This window comes from Monopterus albus, unplaced genomic scaffold (genome assembly GCF_001952655.1).
Source record: "Monopterus albus unplaced genomic scaffold, M_albus_1.0 scaffold42.1, whole genome shotgun sequence".
NCBI classification, from domain to species: domain Eukaryota; kingdom Metazoa; phylum Chordata; class Actinopteri; order Synbranchiformes; family Synbranchidae; genus Monopterus; species Monopterus albus.
In genome coordinates, this window is record NW_018127922.1 from 1,927,745 (window position 1) to 1,946,503 (window position 18,759).

General features: G+C 40.0%; 1 protein-coding gene across 6 annotated transcripts in view; it reads right to left on the reverse strand.

Moving 5' to 3' along the window:
* Window positions 1–9,371: 9,371 nt before the first annotated feature.
* ehbp1l1b (EH domain binding protein 1-like 1b) overlaps window positions 9,372–18,759 on the reverse strand; it is a 31,595-nt gene continuing 22,207 nt past the window's right edge. For 4 of the 6 annotated variants that reach the window (XM_020599817.1, XM_020599822.1, XM_020599819.1 and 1 more), the window contains 12 exons: window positions 14,962–15,097; window positions 14,720–14,868; window positions 14,584–14,632; window positions 14,042–14,366; window positions 13,063–13,128; window positions 12,864–12,917; window positions 12,719–12,771; window positions 12,216–12,336; window positions 11,860–11,959; window positions 11,692–11,765; window positions 10,801–10,915; window positions 9,372–10,561 (listed from right to left, as the gene is read on the reverse strand). In XM_020599817.1, the coding sequence (XP_020455473.1) occupies window positions 10,474–10,561; window positions 10,801–10,915; window positions 11,692–11,765; window positions 11,860–11,959; window positions 12,216–12,336; window positions 12,719–12,771; window positions 12,864–12,917; window positions 13,063–13,128; window positions 14,042–14,366; window positions 14,584–14,632; window positions 14,720–14,868; window positions 14,962–15,097 (1,330 nt within the window). In that variant the 3' untranslated portion in view covers window positions 9,372–10,473. Of the gene's footprint in view, window positions 10,562–10,800; window positions 10,916–11,691; window positions 11,766–11,859; window positions 11,960–12,215; window positions 12,337–12,718; window positions 12,772–12,863; window positions 12,918–13,062; window positions 13,129–14,041; window positions 14,367–14,583; window positions 14,633–14,719; window positions 14,869–14,961; window positions 15,098–15,906; window positions 16,720–17,695; window positions 18,226–18,759 lie in introns of those variants that run through there. The other 2 variants (XM_020599821.1, XM_020599818.1) reach the window with 2 other exon arrangements.

Consider the following 18,759-nt stretch of genomic DNA (forward strand, 5'->3'; position numbering starts at 1 on the left):
CTCCTGTCTTTCTTTACCTTGGACTACCCCCATCATTCTCTCCCCCTGCCTTCTTTTTTCCTTTCCTTATTATTCTTTCATCCCCCGTCCCACTGTTGTTTTCTTTTCTCTCTTGCTCTCCTTCGTTTTCTTATCTTCTTGCTGATTTGCTCCTTCTCTTCTCCTCTAAGACTCATTAGCTGTTCTCCCAAGTCAGCAATCGCTCCCCCCCCAGAATCCTAGCTTTTACCCCAGACCTCCTTCTCTTGGTGTGTTTATGGTATCATTCAGCCTGGTTAATCCCTCCTCCTGCTAAGACAGCCATCCTTCCAGAGACACATTCCAGAAATTTAATTTATAGAGCAGGCGAAACCTCTCCTTTCCCCTCACTCCCTGTCCCATCATTTGACATTACAGTACTTTCAAGCTCTCTCCTAACTCAAAAACCAATAATGGAACATAGAGACAACTTGATTTTACATTTCCCACCTCCTAAGTCACAGCCTACTTTCTACTCGCTTGACTTCTAGCCACATGCCACATATCATTATTGGCTCTGATACATTCTCAGCTTCCAGCTTCCAAACAGCTGAACTGTATTTTGCAGCTATAAAGCCATTTCATTTCAGCCACTGTACGAACAGCTGCTTTTGATGTATTGTTCTTTAGTGGCCACTTCATCAATTTCTATGTGGATTGACTGTACACTTTAGACACTTTTCCTTCACTGAAAGAACATGTGGCATGTATTGAACAAGACAGGTCATACAACATGTGTCTGACCATGTTGGAAAGCAATTGTTTACATGCTTCTGAATGGCCACACTTGAAGGTAGAGTAAAAATATGGCTATCACAGAGAGGAAGAGATGGGATAAGCATTTAAATATAGGAAGATCAGCTCACATTTTCATACAGTGTCTCGTGGAAGGTATTCTGTGTGTAAAGGGTGAAAAGTAACTAAGTACATTTACTCAAGTACTGTACTTAAGTACTGGAGATACTGGTTAGGTACTTCTTATTTTTGAGCACTTCCTCCACCACTGTTCTGAGTCCTCAGACTCTTAGTTTAGTTAGTGTGTTTGACTGGTAAATTTTGACACTTAAATATATAGTATTGCTGCTGGTCTTGAGGTCACCAAACCTCTACACTGATGTAAATGAAATGACAGTAATATTTCATTACTGTCCCAGAGTACACACTGGCACAGTTCAGGCCTACTGAGGCATCTATGCACTACCCAATACAGCAGGACACGTTGGTTGTTCATTTTTCCCGACCGCTGGTGTCTTATGTCACACACACGTGCACAAGCACACACACACACACACATGCACACACTGAAGCAATTAGCTGCGGACTTGTGGTTAAATAATGGAGTGTAGGCATGAGTCGGGGAAAAGACAGTACTTTTATCCACTTCTTCTACAAGGTCTATAAGGTTCATTTTTCAGAACAGACTTTAGTGCCGTCCGTCTACACCCAGACTATCACCAACTATTCTTCACAAACATCTGAACAGACTGGGGTTGGTACCCGGTTGTTCAATCCAAAGAGGATAATCCCAGTCAGCTGTAGTCTACAGTTACTGAAGCCATCAATTAAAATATTTGGATGCTATCAGATGTAGATGTAATGTTGTAGGCATCCGGCATCACATCTGTTTCTACTGTAAGTAGCTAAGATATCGGTTTGCATGTTAACATTTGTTAGGCAGATACTGAGCATGCTTTTCAGCCATGTCCTCTTTCTTTCATGCCCACTTATGTTCTCATCTGGGAGCTGACCACTACAAACACAGTGTTTTACCACTGAGAAACTCCAGTGGAACAATTGAATTGCAGCACTCTGTGCACAAATTAGTTTAACTTGCTTACAAGATATAAGGCATTCTCATTAGCATACTTGCATGGTTGATGTAAAAAAGGGAGAAGGGAAAAATAAACGCCACTGTATGAACAGCTGCTACAAAATTTTAAGTATGGAGTTATATGACAAGGTTTAAAAAACATGGCTGCTGATGGAAACTGCAATGACTAATCTCTGTCTGTCCAAAAACAATTTTTTAGCTCTGGAGAAGGAAAAAAGAAAGCAACAAAATTAGAAAAGGCTCAACCGAACTGCAATAGGAGATTGAATCACATATGTATAAACTAACCATAGACAAACAGAAACTTTGGTAGTTAAGGTTTTAAAACTGCTGAGAGGCAGAAAGAGAGATGGAGGGAAAATAGAAGAGGATAACCCCGGAAAGATTATTCCTTTACCAGATGATAGACTCAGCTTTTCCAAAGACACAGCCATGGACACAGAGATGCACACAGAAATCTTATGTCTTTGTAACATCTTCAAAGTACAGTCATATTTGTGCAGAGAGGGAGCCAGTTTTGTGTGTGTGTGTGTGTGTGTGTGTGTGTAATGGTAAAAGCATCAAAGAAAGGATGAGGGCCCCACAAGAGAGAGACAGGACACAAAGCCTCAGCAAAGCAACAGAGACAGACAGGCGTCTGATGTGTAGGACCTTTGAGATAACCCACCACATGTCCAACTTCTGTCTGCACCATTATCTTCTATTCATTCTGGGCTTCAACCATTGAATCATCACACGTTTATTCCACATCTATATCCCTCATATGACCTGGTCTCAAGTCTCATTGCATGCTTCTCAAAAAGCAGCTGTTCTGAACAAAGGCAGAGAAACAGTAAACTGTCTGACTCAGCACCAGCAAAGGAAAGCAAACTATTCCACAGCCTTAATTTTCTGCAGGCCAGTCATATGCAGGGAAATCAAAAAACTGTCTCTCTTTCTTTTCTCTCTGTTATTCTGCTGTCTTCATTTTACATTACCAGCTGTGAGGCAGTGGTGGACTCACAGTCAGTGGTTTTTGGATTTTATCTCATTGTAATTCTCAAGGAAAGTCACTGGGCGGTAAATAGATAATACAGTTGCTTCTTGCAACAACTGGTGTCAAGCTTGATCCAGAGCAGTAAATTTCCACAAATCTCCAAACTTTCTGCAGCCAGCAGAAGACTCTGCTGTACTGGAATCATCCCAAGTATGACCAGTTTTAAATATATGAAGCAAAGCAGAGAGGAAGCATGATGAGAAATCAGCAGTCTTTCTTTAAATAAATAAAGATTTGAACCCCCTTGTCCCTATTAAACCTAACTGATCCTGACATTTCACAGTAACCAGAAGTTAAGTCCTAGTTTGTCAGAAGAGTTGGACCTAAACATTATGGGGAGTTGATGTTACACACTTAAACACATTCACTCCAGTCCATACCTGTAGATATAAATTTATTTGAAAGGAATAGTTAGATATGCTCATCATCCTTCTCGCTGTGAGCTAGATGAGAAGACTGATCCAACTGTCTGTATGGTAAATGTAGCATCAAAACAGGAGAACAGGGGCAACAGATAGCCTGATTACTCTACCTTTCACCACTCAGTCTTAACCCTTCACCCTTTTCCCTGACCCTAACTGATCTCTCTCCTCATCTTTCTTCTCCCACAGCTCTGCTGCACATTCTCAATTTCCTTGGGGACACTGTTTCTTTTCCTTTCTCTTCCCTTACTCATGGCAACAGTTTTTTCTTACTTTGTTTAGAACAAGTTTGACTATCATGGCCTCATTTGTCCTCACCACGTGACTTCACATGCTATAGCTGTTTGTCTCGCCATTTTGGTTGCTCTTGTGTGTTTGTTGGCCACAACATCTGTTTCTACCTCACTCTGTCTACATATGTCTTCATTTAACTTTTTCATTGTCCCTTCCAGAGTTAATCTGTTTTTCTCTGACACACACACACACACACACACACACACACACACACACACACACACACACACACCTCTCAGCCAGGCACAGTTGCACTGGTGTTGAGTTTCAATACAGTAGGAAATATTTTCAACTATGCAGGAAATATCTGAACTGGTAGAATTGTTCCACCCACCCACACACAGATTAAATGCACAGGTTTAATAAAATACATTTTTTGAAAACCTAACACAAAATGAAATGCAGAGCAGAAAAGCAGGAGAGGGGCAGGAGCACCACAGCAGGGCTCCTGTCAGATATGAGAGGAATAGAGCTGATCGCAGCTAGGCTGTTACAAAATGAATGGCACAAAACTAGACCTACAGTATGACCTATAGACTGAAACAAGGGGTTTACTCAGGTGTGTAATGTAGGAAAGCAGTAAATAAATGTCCAGAAATGCCACATTGCACCAGCTCTCATGAATATAAAGGCAATAAAGGTGCCAAACAGCTGCTTACAACATCTCTGCAACACAGCAGCAGAACAATTCAACAAAAGAAACTTCTGTCTTCCTGCTCAAAACCTTCTGAAAGATGGGATCAGATGCTCATCGTAGCGCATGATCATGTGTGTCGCCTCCTTCCCAGTGCTCTTGCCTCTGTGGAAAACAAGGTGAACACTGTATTCCTTCTCCTCAGCACACAGTAATGCTACCCTTTAGTGGTGGCACACAGCATTACACCAATCTTAAGTGTGACCCATTATTGTCTGCTAATCAAATAAATGGCAGTTTAATGGGGTAAATAGCAATGTACTGTATGTACATGGTCAATTTTTGTGAGCATGTGTAGTAAAAACTTGTATGTAAAAACGTTTGAACATGTGAATAAAATCTTTAAACTGTCACACACTGAAAACAAGCACATTTGTGAATATTTGTGCACAGGCAGAAAGTACAACTCTAGGAGTATTAAGGTTTAGTGTGTTTAAAAAATTCTTATAGATTGAAATTTAATATGGATGAGAACTGTTGTACTTTTTGTAACTGAGGCAGAGACCATAGATCACTTGTTTTTCTATTGTAATCGTACATCTAACATTTGGGCATGTTTAAATGACTGACTCAGGTCCAAAATGGATTTCTTAGCACCCTTTAGAAAACATTAAATTTGGTATATCTCTGAAAGAAAAAGATGTGGAATTCTTGGTCAACTATCATTTTGGCAAAATATTATATTCATAAATGTAAATGGAGTAAAAGGCAACCTTGTTTAGATGCGTTTAGGCATGAAAAATCTGCATTTAAGAAATCCCTGAGCTGCATGAGGAGCCTGAGGTCTTTTGTCTGCAATTGGATGATTTGATTTATTGTAAGCCCCTGGCTATATGTTTTAATGTATTTATTTAATTTTATTATTTTTTTGTTTTCTCTTTTCAATTGATTAATTTGTTCTGTTCAAATATTAAGGTGTGTGATTTGTTGCTTGGTTCCTTATGGGTTCTGTAGACAATTTATTTACTTGCCTTGTGTATGTTCAATAAAAAAACAAAACAAAAGGTTTAGCGTAAATCACACCTCAGTCTGACTGGACAGTGATCAGGGGATATAGGATACAGAGCACCTTTTAGATTTTTGGAGAACACAGCGTTAAGCAAGATAATATGTGAACCGAGTGAGATTATTTTGTTATAGTAGTAGGTAGGGGGTTGTTCTGATCCACACTCCAGTCTAGAAGGTGGCGGTAATGCAACTAAAGCTGGTTGGAAGAAGACGAATCACAGAGAAGAGTGAAATCATCCAATCAGGTGGTAGCTGGGTTCTTAAAGTTGGTCACCGGTGGCCGTTCTGGAAGTTAGGTTGTAGTGGAGAATCAAGATGGACGACAGCGAGAGCCATTCTTTTACTCAGGTGGGTTGCATTAGAAAAATCACAGTAAACATTTCATGTGTTGCGTTCTGTAAGTAGGCAGTGCGCAGGTGCTTTGCTGTAGGGATTTCCCATCTTACCCAAAACTTCAGCAGTGGGATGGAGTAGCTGCAAAAAAAAAAAAAAAAAAAAGGGAAGTTCTTTTTTTTTTTTATATTTTTGATTTCAATAACAAATGGTCCATTTATAAACAAACTTACCCGTTTATGCATGTCCTCAAGAACGCTGCTACTGATGGTCTGACCACAAAATGACATCTGTGCAAGGATTGCCTAAGGGGGAAATGGAAAAAGCTTGAGTTTAAAGCCTGATATGCTTTATAATTTCAACCCATCATGTTTTGGTTTTGATAAGTTTGCTTGGAACATATTTCACAATGGTCTGAACCATTTACTCATTATCTGAATAGTCTGGAGGTCTGTAGTGTGAGCCCACAAAGCTTTGGGTCATCTTCACCGAGCTGTGTTACTCCCAAGTTGTGGAACTGATGTACTCAGCAGGTCTTCAGGTGTACTGTATTCAAATACATTGTTCAGTGTACAACATATGAAAAGTGTTGAAATATTGTTTTACAGTTAAACTTGCCTTTCATGAAAAAAATAGTGGGGGAAATAAACTACATAAATATTGTTTATATATCTATGCAAAGTATGGTTAGTCCTACTGTTGTGCACATTGTCAAAATACAGCATGTGAACATGAGTAATAAAGTACTACCAAATACTAGTACAGTCTCAATACAATTCTACTTTAAACAAAATGATAGTGCTGCTAAAATATTCCTGTAGGTTTTGATCACACCACCAAGGTCTGTTCAGAATTTTTTATGATGCAAACCTGGATGAGAAAGCCTGTAATGGTAATTAAAAGCTCTATGAAAGCTATCGAATTAACCTCATGTGAGATTAGTGTCACCTTTCACTGTACCACTACGTTCATTCATGAAGAACAAAGATGTCCTTCATATAACAATACAATAAACCACCACCCCATACACTGCATCCTAAAAATGCCTGCCTAGAACATCTCTGAAGATGGAGAATATTTTGTACAAATCTACGTATGAAATTACACCATAGTTTCTATTGTTCTGGTGAACTTACCCATCCACAGCTTAAAGAGGTGTAGTGCCAATTTGTTCTTGTCTTGGGAAAATGTAAAGCATGTGTTTCCCATTGTTGGTGATGTGGAGCATCTTGTTTGTGTAGCCAATAGAAAGGATCCTCTGGCCACTGCCACCTTGGAGAACAGGAGGGATTACAGGAGTAGGATAAGACAAGTGTGCCACAAATGTATATGATAAAAATTACAACAAAAAGTCTTAATTTGAAGAACATGTCCGTCTGTGTTTAATATTTTCTACACCACATCCAAGTTATAGGCGCCAAGTGAATTAACTTCATGTGTTGTCTCCCTTGCAGACAACACATGAACAACATTACAAGACTCCATTACTTGCTGCTTTATACAAGTATTCATCTCTGGATACTCAAAGACCTTTAGTAATCTAGATTTAGACAAGTTCTCTCCAGTGTCAACAGGACATCATTCAGGACATCAAGTTACTTACTGATAGTTTTGACATCATTAAATCCTGGCATTACTTCTACTGTCAATAAAACCTGCTGATATTTTGAATAGATCTTAATTTAAACAAAATAGGCTTTTCTGGCTGTTCATTGTTGATGACTGGCAGCTGATGGTTTGTCTGGACTTCAATCTAAATGAAGGCTCCATCTCACACAGACAAGGCAGAAAAACTCTATAAACTCTATACTTATGTACTTATCTAAAAAGGTTTCTGCACTACAAAAAAGACATCTATGTCAAAGACCAGTGTCCTCTAAACATTAGTGAACTTGTTGGGTGTTTAAAATAAGAGGGTGCTAACATCAATCTAGTCCAGATGTATTCGATATACTATAACACCGTTCCCATAACGCTGGCAGTCAGACTACAGAGCTAACAGGGGATAGGGGACTAGTTACCACCAAGTCATGGCAAAAGCAAGTTTTAACAGTTAACCTTGTTGTTAAAATGAGCATACTAAAACAAAACACTAGCATACCGGCAGGCTATTCACACACGGAGCTAATGAGAGGGCACACGCCTGGTTTGTCTTCAGCTCTAAAGGCTTCTTGCTAGCAGAGTTTTGCCAGTGTTACACGTCGACATTAAATTCTCACTAACACTAGATAAAATAGCCTACATGAACTCAAAATCATACATCTGCTTTATCTCAGAGTAACTGAGGTAAGCATCCACACAAATACACATCAAATACATGTAAACACACATGTTAAAATTGTCAGTCCCAATTCATTCAACATAACATTTGAGTGAATAAAATCACTCAGTGCAGACTGCAGTTCCCCAGTGAAGCCATCAGGGTTGTTCCTTGCAGAATGAACCAAAAAACCAAGATAAAAGAGAAAAAAAACCTTGATGTTTAGAATAAAATCAGTCGTTTGTAACATCTGGTGGAAGCACATAAAAAGGTTAGAGAAGAGGCTTTAGAACCAACAAGGTCCAGTTTTTCAATGTGAGGTTGAAACATGCTCATGGGACATCACTGCAAAACGCAGGAAGCTAATGGAAGCTGTGAGGCCATGCTGTATTGTAGGAGGAATGGAAACTGAATGTGTGAAATGTCAAAATTACAGAGCACTTCTGCTTTCAGTGGTGTCTTAATTTCTGATCACTTTCATCCAAGTAACTTATGGTTGGTAAACATGAACACTGGTTCATAGAAACACTAGATATGAAGTTTTTGCTCTGTTGTTTTTTCCAGCTTCCCAGTCCAGTCAAACCAGTGTTCCCAGCCAAGTACTACCATGCCAATTATGAAAACAGCTGAGAGCAACAGGTGCTCAAGTTTTATACCAATACTTGTGATTTTAACAAAGAAAACATTCACTATAAATGGTCTGCAGGGACAGATACATCATCTTATTTTCAAGGCTTAATGTGAGTTCAGACTTTCTCACTTACCATGATTAGTTGCAGTGGCAGAATGACTGCATGTGCAAAACCCTCCATATGAACTCTCATCATCTCCCACACAGACAAAATGACCTGGAAAGGCAGAATATATCTTTATGAACACAGCTTTTACCATAAAGTATTAACTAATGAGTGACAGCCAATACACCAAATCCCTCTCAGCTTGATTGATGTTCACAGGCCAAACTGTATCTGGAGGATGGATCATGGTCACTTTCACATCAGCCTCTGAGGTACACTGTGCTGTACATAATCCTGGCAGTGAGTCTGCATATACACTAAGATGTCAGTTTATTAGGTACACCTAACTAAACTAATGCAGCCATTATTATTACTGAGTCATTAAGGTGTAAATACAATTTTGCTGCTGTAGGTGTGTTCGGCTGGGCTAAAAAATGTAGTAATAATACAGTTTTTTGCATTAGGCAATGTCATAAACATCTCAGAGATAAAAAATATTTGGTTTTAACTTAAAGTTAATATTTTAGTTATCTACCAGAACAAGAATATCTAACAATACCCAGTTCCAATGCACAAATAGCAGCCTCAAAGAGTTGGAGTTGATTACACTTGATAACATAAACATTTTAATATATCAGCTTCATATATGGTGAGTTTGTTGTATTATATTTGTGTCCAAAGCATTATGGTGTAGCTTACTAAAAAGACACATAACTCAATGATAGCAAATGTGAGCAACCAACCAATATTTATTTTTTTCCATCATAATTATCATCATTCACCAACGTCTTCATCTCAAACACAGACCACATCTAGTGTGTGATAGGTAGCGAGCAGTGATGTGAAGCAGAGTACCATTTTATCAGTACACCTCAAAATGCATGCATACAGTAGTCAAACAACACAAAGGAGGTATGTTCATTTCTGTGAATAAAGCAGGCATGGGCATCACAACCATACATGAGTGATTTAAGGCACACAGGGTCTATCTTTAAATAAATGCTTTCAGCTAAAAACAATCTTGAGCATCCTTTGTGTGCATACAAGGTTTTGATAACTCCTTATCAGGAAAAACATATCTTTAAAAAAAGTAAAATATTTAAAAATGTGAAGAGTTTTCAGACTTTATCAAATTGTCATGTTTTGCATCGTCACATCGTCAGGTCGTCACCCTGCAGCTGAAAACGTAGCATGTACTAACAGCACTGTGGGTTCGAGTTGCGTCCAGCTCATAACTTAGCACATGTAGTTTTCATATATGAAATGTTTTATCTGTTAACAGATTTCTTTTTATTTCAAGGTGGAGATTACTGGAAAGAGAACAAATTTTTGTGCACATCATAAACACATGTAATTTTTTGGCAGAACATTTACAGGGCTACGGTGCATTTTGACAAGCTTGTCATGACAAACTGAACCCGTCCTCTCTCCCGAAGGAACAGGAAGATCCAGAGTTCAAATACTCAGTGAAGTCACAGAATATACACACAAACAAAATGACATATGTACAACAGATGTACAGCAATTGCAGTATTTAAATAAATAAAGGTGAATATAATCAAAATTATATTAAGTCAAACTGAAAACAATTGCTTGAACAGATATTCATTTTTAACACTGTCAAAAAAGGTAGTTTGCAGCCCTAACCTAGCAGCTCTCCAGAAAAATAAAGGCACTTAAAAAGGAAAATACGAGTCTCCAAAGTCTAATAGATATGTCTTTATCCAAAACACACTAGAGAATAAGTTGTGCACACAAATTAAGAACAAAATACAAAAATAAAATCTTTCAGCATTTCGGGGGCTCAGCAGTAAAAGCTGTTTGTGCTTGTCCTTTCTTCTCACTGTAGGATACATTTGTCTTTGTTGCTGTGTTTTCTCCTCCTCATCTCTAGACCTCGCTCCAGACGCTCATCCTCCTCCAGTGCCCTGCATGTACAAAACGCTTATTACAATTCAGTGTGTATAATATTAACTCTTGGTCACATGTACCCAGACCTCTATCAATTGCTTGCACTGGAACAGCACTGAATTAACCACAATGTTATGCTCATATTTTGGCAAAAGTGTTTTTCAGAGCTCTCTTTTTTACTATGGGAATTTTCTATCTTTTCCTCCTGTGGCTCACTTTGCCTTTATCACACAACTACACGCCCACATACTCTCACCCTCTCTCCTTGGCGTCGATGTCTCTGATGATCTCATCCCGTTGGTTGACGAGAGACACCAGCTCCTGGAGGAGCAGCTGCTCCCTCTGCTGCTGAGTGGATGACTTCTGCCAGTCTGCAGGACAAACAGAACTTCACGTAATAGCTCAGTTCCTTCTTTTTACATTGAGCAACAAACTCGACATCAGGCCTTTCTTCTGGTGCTGCTCTGTGGCAAGCAGCAGACAGGGTAGCTTAGGTGGAGGTGGTGTATACAAATAAAGTTTGAATTGTACTAGCAGTTTTTAAATTTTATGCTACTTTTTATTCCAATATTTGACAGTTACTACTGTGCAAATTAATAATTAATACAAATTAAATTAATAATTAAAAATAATTCACCAACCACTTTCTTTGTAAAATGCATTTTCTGCCATTCACTAATATTTTCTTATCTGGGATTTGTTCTTAGATAAGAACTGAATCTACACACACTCAGGAGCACACATGCGCACATTTGAGCGCTGAGGTGTGTGTGTGAAATAACATTTTAGTTATTTAGTTTTCACCAGTTCTAGTTATATAATATAAGACTGAAGTCACAATAGCAGTTTTGTCAGTTTTTCGTTAATATTTTTTCCATTATTTTGTGGTGTTTTAAAACAAACAAACACTACACTAAATATTGCCTTTGGTTTTAAAATTAATTTTCACAGTGTGATTATTTGTAGTTTAGAATTAGGAAGCATTACTTAAAAACCAAACTTGTTTAAGTGCATAACTCTATTTCTAATTTCTGTTCATTTCTTTAAGTGTCTCTGGGATATTTTGGGATATAATTTACACTGTGGCATTGCAACATTTACTAACTCAATGATTTGAAAACTTCTTCCACCACTGTTGGCTGCTAACCTTCGATAGCCATCATGACCCGCAGTTCTCTGGTCAGAAGCTCAAATCTCCTCTCTAGATCCTGCTCCTCTTGCCTGTAGACACAATAATCAGTCATCAGACACATAAAGAGGAGTATGTAGTATGTGCCTGTACTTGTGTATACTGTTTGCATAGGGAAGGTCTTACAGTAGCTCTAGGTGGTCCTGTCTGCGTATCAGAGCATTCTTCTTGTTCACCAGAGTGAACCACTCCTGGATCAATCTCTCCTCTTCATCACGGTCACTTCCTGTAGAAGCAGAAAAAGAACATTTTTATACAATTCTATAGAAACCCGACACCACTGCCAAATACAGGAGGGAGCAAAAACAGAGTCCATGCAACCAGAGCCCAAAACCAGGGATAAGGCACAAGGCGTCAGTAACAGATAAGACTAGGTAAGAGTAAAGCCGGGACAGGTGAGAGTGATGTGAAATAGGAAATGCCTTCAAAATAATAGTTCAAAACAGGAAATAGTCCAGGATCATGACATATGCGTGACTCACCCGTTTCCATAAGGCTTCGAAGTCGTCTTTCTACTACGGCAGCTCTGCTGTCAATGTGCTTCTGCTCTGTCTCCAATGCTGCAAGTTCACTCAGCACATACTGGCTGGTGTCCTGTAGACACTGACCGCAAGCCCAACACACACACACACATGAAAACACACATAAACATTCACACATGAACAAAGAAGATCAAAGGGAAGAGGGAGTCAGAAAGTGGAGAGGAAGGGGGGAACAGGGAAGAAGAAGAGAGTCAAAAGGTTAGAGAAAAGCTGGAAAAATACAAGGTGTGAATGCAGAATCCTAGAAATGCTTTTTTTTATAATGAATTGAACAGCTTTCTACAAGAGAAAAGCAAATGTGACTGGGTCGTTCTTACTGCCAATTAGTACCAAATATGTCCATTTATTTTGATGTTTAGTTGATTTTGATCTGAGAGCGAGAGAAAAAGATAAAGAATAGAAGCAGAGAAGATAAGAAATAAAGTGAGGCGCAGATAACTGACCATTGTTTCTGCTTCTTGTTTGGGAGGCTGGGTCTCAGCTTCACTCTGCAGCTCTGCACAAACAAGGACAAATAACAGTGTAAAAAAGAACAGCAGGAAAGGAATTACACCATACTGTGTAACCTTGATGAAAACATGTGCCCACCTGTATTCTTAGTGCTCTCTGTGGCAGAGATTGTCGTTTTATCTTTATCCTGAAGATGAAAAACATGAAACATTCATATAAATACATGAATAAAGCATTTATAGCAGTATTTCCTCTACTTAGGAATACAATTTAAAGCCTTAAACAATTTTTCTAAATGGTGTTTTGCAGGATTAATATTACAAATTCAAAAAACAGTTCGGTCCAGATTTCACGGCCTTTGCAGCTGCCCTTGGTGGTGGGACAGGGGTTATTTTCTCATCCACTAAAAACAGACAAGAGCAATAATAAAATCTCATTATTTCCCCATTATAAAGCCTGTGAAAACACTTCTATTTCTTTATAACATTAAATCTTACTGACTAAAAAAGCAAAAACATAAGTTAAAATCTGGGAACGAGCTAATCTGTTTTGGCAGGACTGCCTGCTTTGATTAACAGTGGTAACATGAGCAAACAACCCCACAGCTGTGGTCACAGTTTGGTTAACATGGTGCTATATCCTGAGCGGTCATGTTCAGCTGAGCACTGCTCACTTCAAACCGGGGAGAGGACCACAAAGAAAAACCATTCAGCATCATAAAAATGCTAAAAACTGTTCTAACTTTTGCATGAAATACTGTGTCCATGTAGGACTCCATCACTCATAGTAAGAACCTGACTGAGAAAATAGGCTTTCAGGGTTTTTCTGGAGCTTTGAAATGAGGACAATACAATTCTTGATTCTCATATTGAGAGGAATATTTATATCTAAAATCCTATGTTCATGACAGCACCACTGGATCAAACTGGGAGCATCAAACTCAGCATGACAAAGCTGGTATCTTTGCAAACTACAGGAAACTTACCAGAATCTTAATAGAGGTGCTGTAAACTTGATTTAATGGTTTGTTTATCCATATTTCTTGTCTCTTTAGCTCAAAGTCTGCTACTTCACATTCCTACGCTCCCTGGAAACACACTAATGTTCCCCTTTCCTTTCTCTTCTCTGTCCTCCTAACTTAATTCTACTTCGCTCCATTTTATTAGTTTTCCTTTTTTGCACTTCTATGGAATCCAGCATGTTTTATGTAGAAGGGTTAAGTACTTTGAGATATAATCAGGAAGCTAAAGTACAATTTGTTATTATACAGCTATAATTAGACTTCAAGATAGATGGAATGAATGATACACAGATACCTTTAACCGGTCGTTTGGACCTTGGTGGTGGAACAGCCAACGTGCTGGTCCCTCCTTCCTCTAGACTCACTCCTTCATTCAGCCTGGCCATGCAAAATGCAGCGGCGTCAACGTTTGTGGGAGCAGGACCAGAAGGGGCGAGGCCATAGCTGGACTGGCTGCTGTTGTGCTCTATCTGCAGCACGCTAAGCTCCTGATTGGTGAAGTGTGAGCGGATCTGGCTGAGGTAGGTCATGACTATGAGCCTGTCGGGGATGGAGAGAAGAACCATGTCGGACGGCTCCAGCAGACGAGAAATGCCTAGTGCCTCAAATCCATCAAACGCCTGATGTTGTCAGAAAAGAAAGGCATCATCAGTAAAGAATATGTTACAGCAATGACACCACCAACAGCAAGTATTCTACAGCTAGTCATACACTGTTGTCACTGAATGTTTAATTGTATCTTGAATGAATCGACTCACACACCATGTCATGCATGAAATTGTATCGAGAAAAAAGATCATATCCTAGAGGGTATGATTTACATATGATGCACCTTACCTTTTTGTTGTTCAGCTTGATGTCATGGGGCTTTAACTGGCCAAAATCTCTAATGGGACAAAAGCAGAGTAGATTATAATGAGAACACGCCACAAAATCAATTAGAAAACTACCAAACAAATTGAAAATGCTGTACATTTTATCAGGATGAAAGTGATGTAGGATGGCACAGAAGGCCAGGCCGTTTCTCCATGACGTGCTGAAGTTTGTGACCTTCACCCCCTGGTATCCGCTGGTGATGTCCTGACACCACTGAAGCAGTGACTGGCTGGAGTTCACCAGGTCCTAATGGAAGAGGTCAGTTCAGACTTGGTTGTATGTGTCTGTGTTTGTTTGTATCTGATGTAAAAAAGCATGTCAGTGCACGTCAGTATTTACCTCAGCTGTGTCATCATTCCCATCAGCTGCCTCTCGAACAGTTGGAATCGCGTCAGGCCTCTTAATGTCTGAGGATTCTTCTTCTGATAACGCAGTAAGTCGACCATCAGGGACGTCGGTCACCTGGTGTTTTAGCCTGTGAGGCAGTAAGACGTACAAACACACAAGAAGGGCGATGACCAATAAGACAGATTTTGTTTAGTGGAATAAAGGAGATCATGCAAGCAAACAGGTATCAGCAACATCACTGGTGATTTGTAGATTTGAGCAAGAGACATGCAACATGACACGGATACGAGGGTATATCTCAGTTGAAAAACAGCCACAATTCAAGAGACGCACCTAACTACACAGTATCCCCTATGCACTCATTTAGCAACACATACATAGAAGGCACCATAGTTATTTTGAAATTTTCTGGGAGAAAATCCAAGTCAAGTCAAGTCTTAAATCACGACACACAATGTCAACATTGTGAATTTCTAAGCTGCAAACGCCAAGGCACTTTGAATGCACAGGCCTAATAAAATAGCCAAGATGTCTGGCTCTACAAGGCCTGCATGTTTCCGTCTCGTGTTTCTTTGTGATTTTACCAGGTCAAAGCTTGAGATTTAAATGTTTTTCAGTCATGTCAAATCTTTATGGAGTCATGTGTTGAGTAAGTCAAGCCTTGTGTCCTCAGTGTGTCAACTCATTAGCCTGCTAATAGTCCATGTCTCACACACCAAGTTTGTAAAGCAGGCCAGGCTTATTGTCTCAGACCTGATAGCTGCAGAGGACATTACACATCTCTTTTAAAGACTGTTGTACTCATCATGATTAATAAACAGATGAAATTTAAATACAAGTCTGAAGCCACAACTCTGCATAACACACACCAAACACACACACAAGGCTTCTGTGTTTTTTTAAAGCAGTGCAGGTTGACCCCTCATGCTGACTTACACATCCTCCTCTCCCAGCAGCTCTTCCTTTGAGGCAGCAAAGCAGGGAATAACGAAGCACTGATTGTGATCAGTAAGTTCTGTGGGGATTTCTGATCGTCTCTGGGGCTCTGTGGCATCACTGTGTATATCACCAGGGGCAGGGATAAGGCGCTTCATACTACCAGGACTGCAGGCGGGGGATGCATCGCCTGTCATTAGATGAATTTTAGCCAATAAGAATCTCTCCTCTTCTTGGAGCTGCTGGTCTTTAGTGAGATTGTTGTCATCAGGGGTGTGTGTCTGTGTGTGAACACTGTCGATTTTTGGACTGTCAATCTTTGTGGTGTGTGTGTGCTTTTTATAACCGGGGCTCTCGGCACGCTTCAGGTGGTTATTGTCCCCAATTTCAAGACTCTGTGAATCTACGGTTATTCCGGCCATTTCTGTTTCATCTGGTGTCTTACAGATGTGTGCACTAGTATGTATCTTGTTGTGTTTTGTGTCAAAGTGTATGTTAGCAGTACTTGTGCATGGAAGAACATGTTCTTCCTTCTCACTGGCTGCTACCTCCAGGCTGAAACCAGTTTTTGTGACATCATCTCCCTGTCCTTTTATTGGCAGTTTGTGTGCCTCATTGCTTTGGGGGGCAGGTTTGGGTCTAGTGGTCGGAATGATTCTTTCCTTTTGCTTAGAATGATCAGCCTGACTGGTTAGGAGGTCTGGAGGTTCAGGTTTATTTGGCTGACTGGCAACACAGTTACGGTCAAGGGTTTGTTCACTGAAGGGGAGTGAGGAAGGCTTCTGGGTTACAGCAGGGGAGGGGTGGCCTGGTCTGAAGACAGAAAAGGAGATTTTAAAGCTAAACATAAAAGGCTGAAGAGACAAAACTGATCAGCAACAGATCAAACTGCAGTGACCTTCTCATGCTGCACTCCCCCTTGGGAACATACTGTACCACCATTCATCTCATGTAGCCAGAGCACCATCTTGTTAACATCACAAAGATGTTCAGGAACAAATGTTTAGAAAAAGGCACAGTGCCATTACTTATAGCAGTTTATGGAGAACTGATGGTCTAGCATGGTGCTGCTGCTCATTAAAGAAGGAAACCTGAAAAAAAAAAACTGCCCATAAGTTTTTTCTTCCTGACCCAGACTCTAGAAACTAATTACTGTTACTATAAATTGCCTCAAAAATTCCTTTTGACATCTCACACTGTCTGGACAGGATGTTCCCAGGATCTCCACAAACAGATGAGACATAGGTCTAGCTATGTGAGTTTAAACCAAACTTCAAACACAAGTTTTAAACATGTTCCAGCCTTCACTGACCAAACCAATGCATCCATCCATGCTACATAACATGCTGCTCAGCAACGATGAGCATTAAATACTCAGATACTGAAGAAAACTTAAAAACATTATTCTCAGGCAAGTTCTGGAGATCTAAGGACTCTTTTCTTGTGTTCAGAGTTATAATTTTTTTATTGTCACATACTGTATAGTGAAGTGACAATAAAAAAATCTTTGATCTTTGATAACTCCAAGAAGAAGGCATTTTCAACTGCATGCTTCACAGTTTGAAAACCTCTAGTTCAGTAGTATTTTGCTTTAGTACATATTTGCCTGCAGATATAATGAGTTAAAGTCTTAGTTACTGGAGGGAGCACTGACAAAAAACAAAAACATGCACAGAGCTGTGATCCACAAGAAGCAGCGAGCAGGTCTCCCTCACATGGCTAGCTTCTTCCCTGTTACTCACCTCACTCTCTCTGCTGCTATGTGTCCCTTTCACCCCCCCTTACTCACCCTGTTCCCCCTTCCATGTACAGCTCAGCCAGCCAGATGGAGCCAAGATCCTCATGTCCTCTCTCATACTCCACCTCCACATCCTCCTCCTCCTCCTCTCTCAACCACAGTGGGATGGCACCAGATTTGAGACTGGATTTCCCATTTTTTTCAGCTTTGTATGAGCTCAAGTCAAGTTTATTTGTTGCTCTGGCTGCAGGGACAGAATCACCTGGTCTGGGCAAAACCAAATTGGCTTCAGCATTAGGAACTACTGTGTTCACTAATTTGGGATCAGATTCCTCTGCATCACCCTGTAGCCTCTCATCATAGGCAATATCATTCAAGTCTGCCTCCCTCAGTGGCGGCCACTCCTTTGGTTGGACGTTCACAACTTTCTGGTTCCTTTGCACTGATACACAGCCAACAGTTATTTCTTGTGTTTGTTGTGGTTTCTCCCCTTTACTACTATCATCCTTTTTCATCACCCTGCCCTCCTCTCCATTTTTGTTCTTCTCCTTTTCCATTTTCTTCTTTGCTATTTTACCCTCTTCTTTGTTCTTGTCTTCATCTGCCCTCTGCTTCTTTCTTTCTATCTCTTCTTTTTCTCTCTCCTTCCACTCCATCTCTTCTTTCTCCCTTTTAATCCTCTCCATTTCTTTCTTTTCTCTCTCCAATCTGTCTTTTTTCTTCCTCTCTGCCTCTTCTCTTTCCTTCCTAACTCTCTCCTCCCTCCTCAGATTCTCTATCCTTTCTTTTTCCGCCTTTTCCCTCTCCTCCCTTTGCTTGCTCTCAAGTGCTTCTCTCTCTTGTTTTAACCTCTTTCTCTCCTCTTCCTTTTCCCTCTCCTTCTCCATCTCTTCTTTCTCCCTTTTAATCCTCTCCATTTCTTTCTTTTCTCTCTCCAATCTGTCTTTCTCCTTCCTCTCTGCCTCTTCTCTTTCCTTCCTAACTCTCTCCTCCCTCCTGAGATTCTCTAGCCTTTCTTTTTCCACCTTTTCCCTCTCCTCCCTTTGCTTGTTCTCAAGTGCTTCTCTCTCTTGTTTTAACCTCTTTCTCTCCTCTTCCTTTTCCCTCTCCTTCTC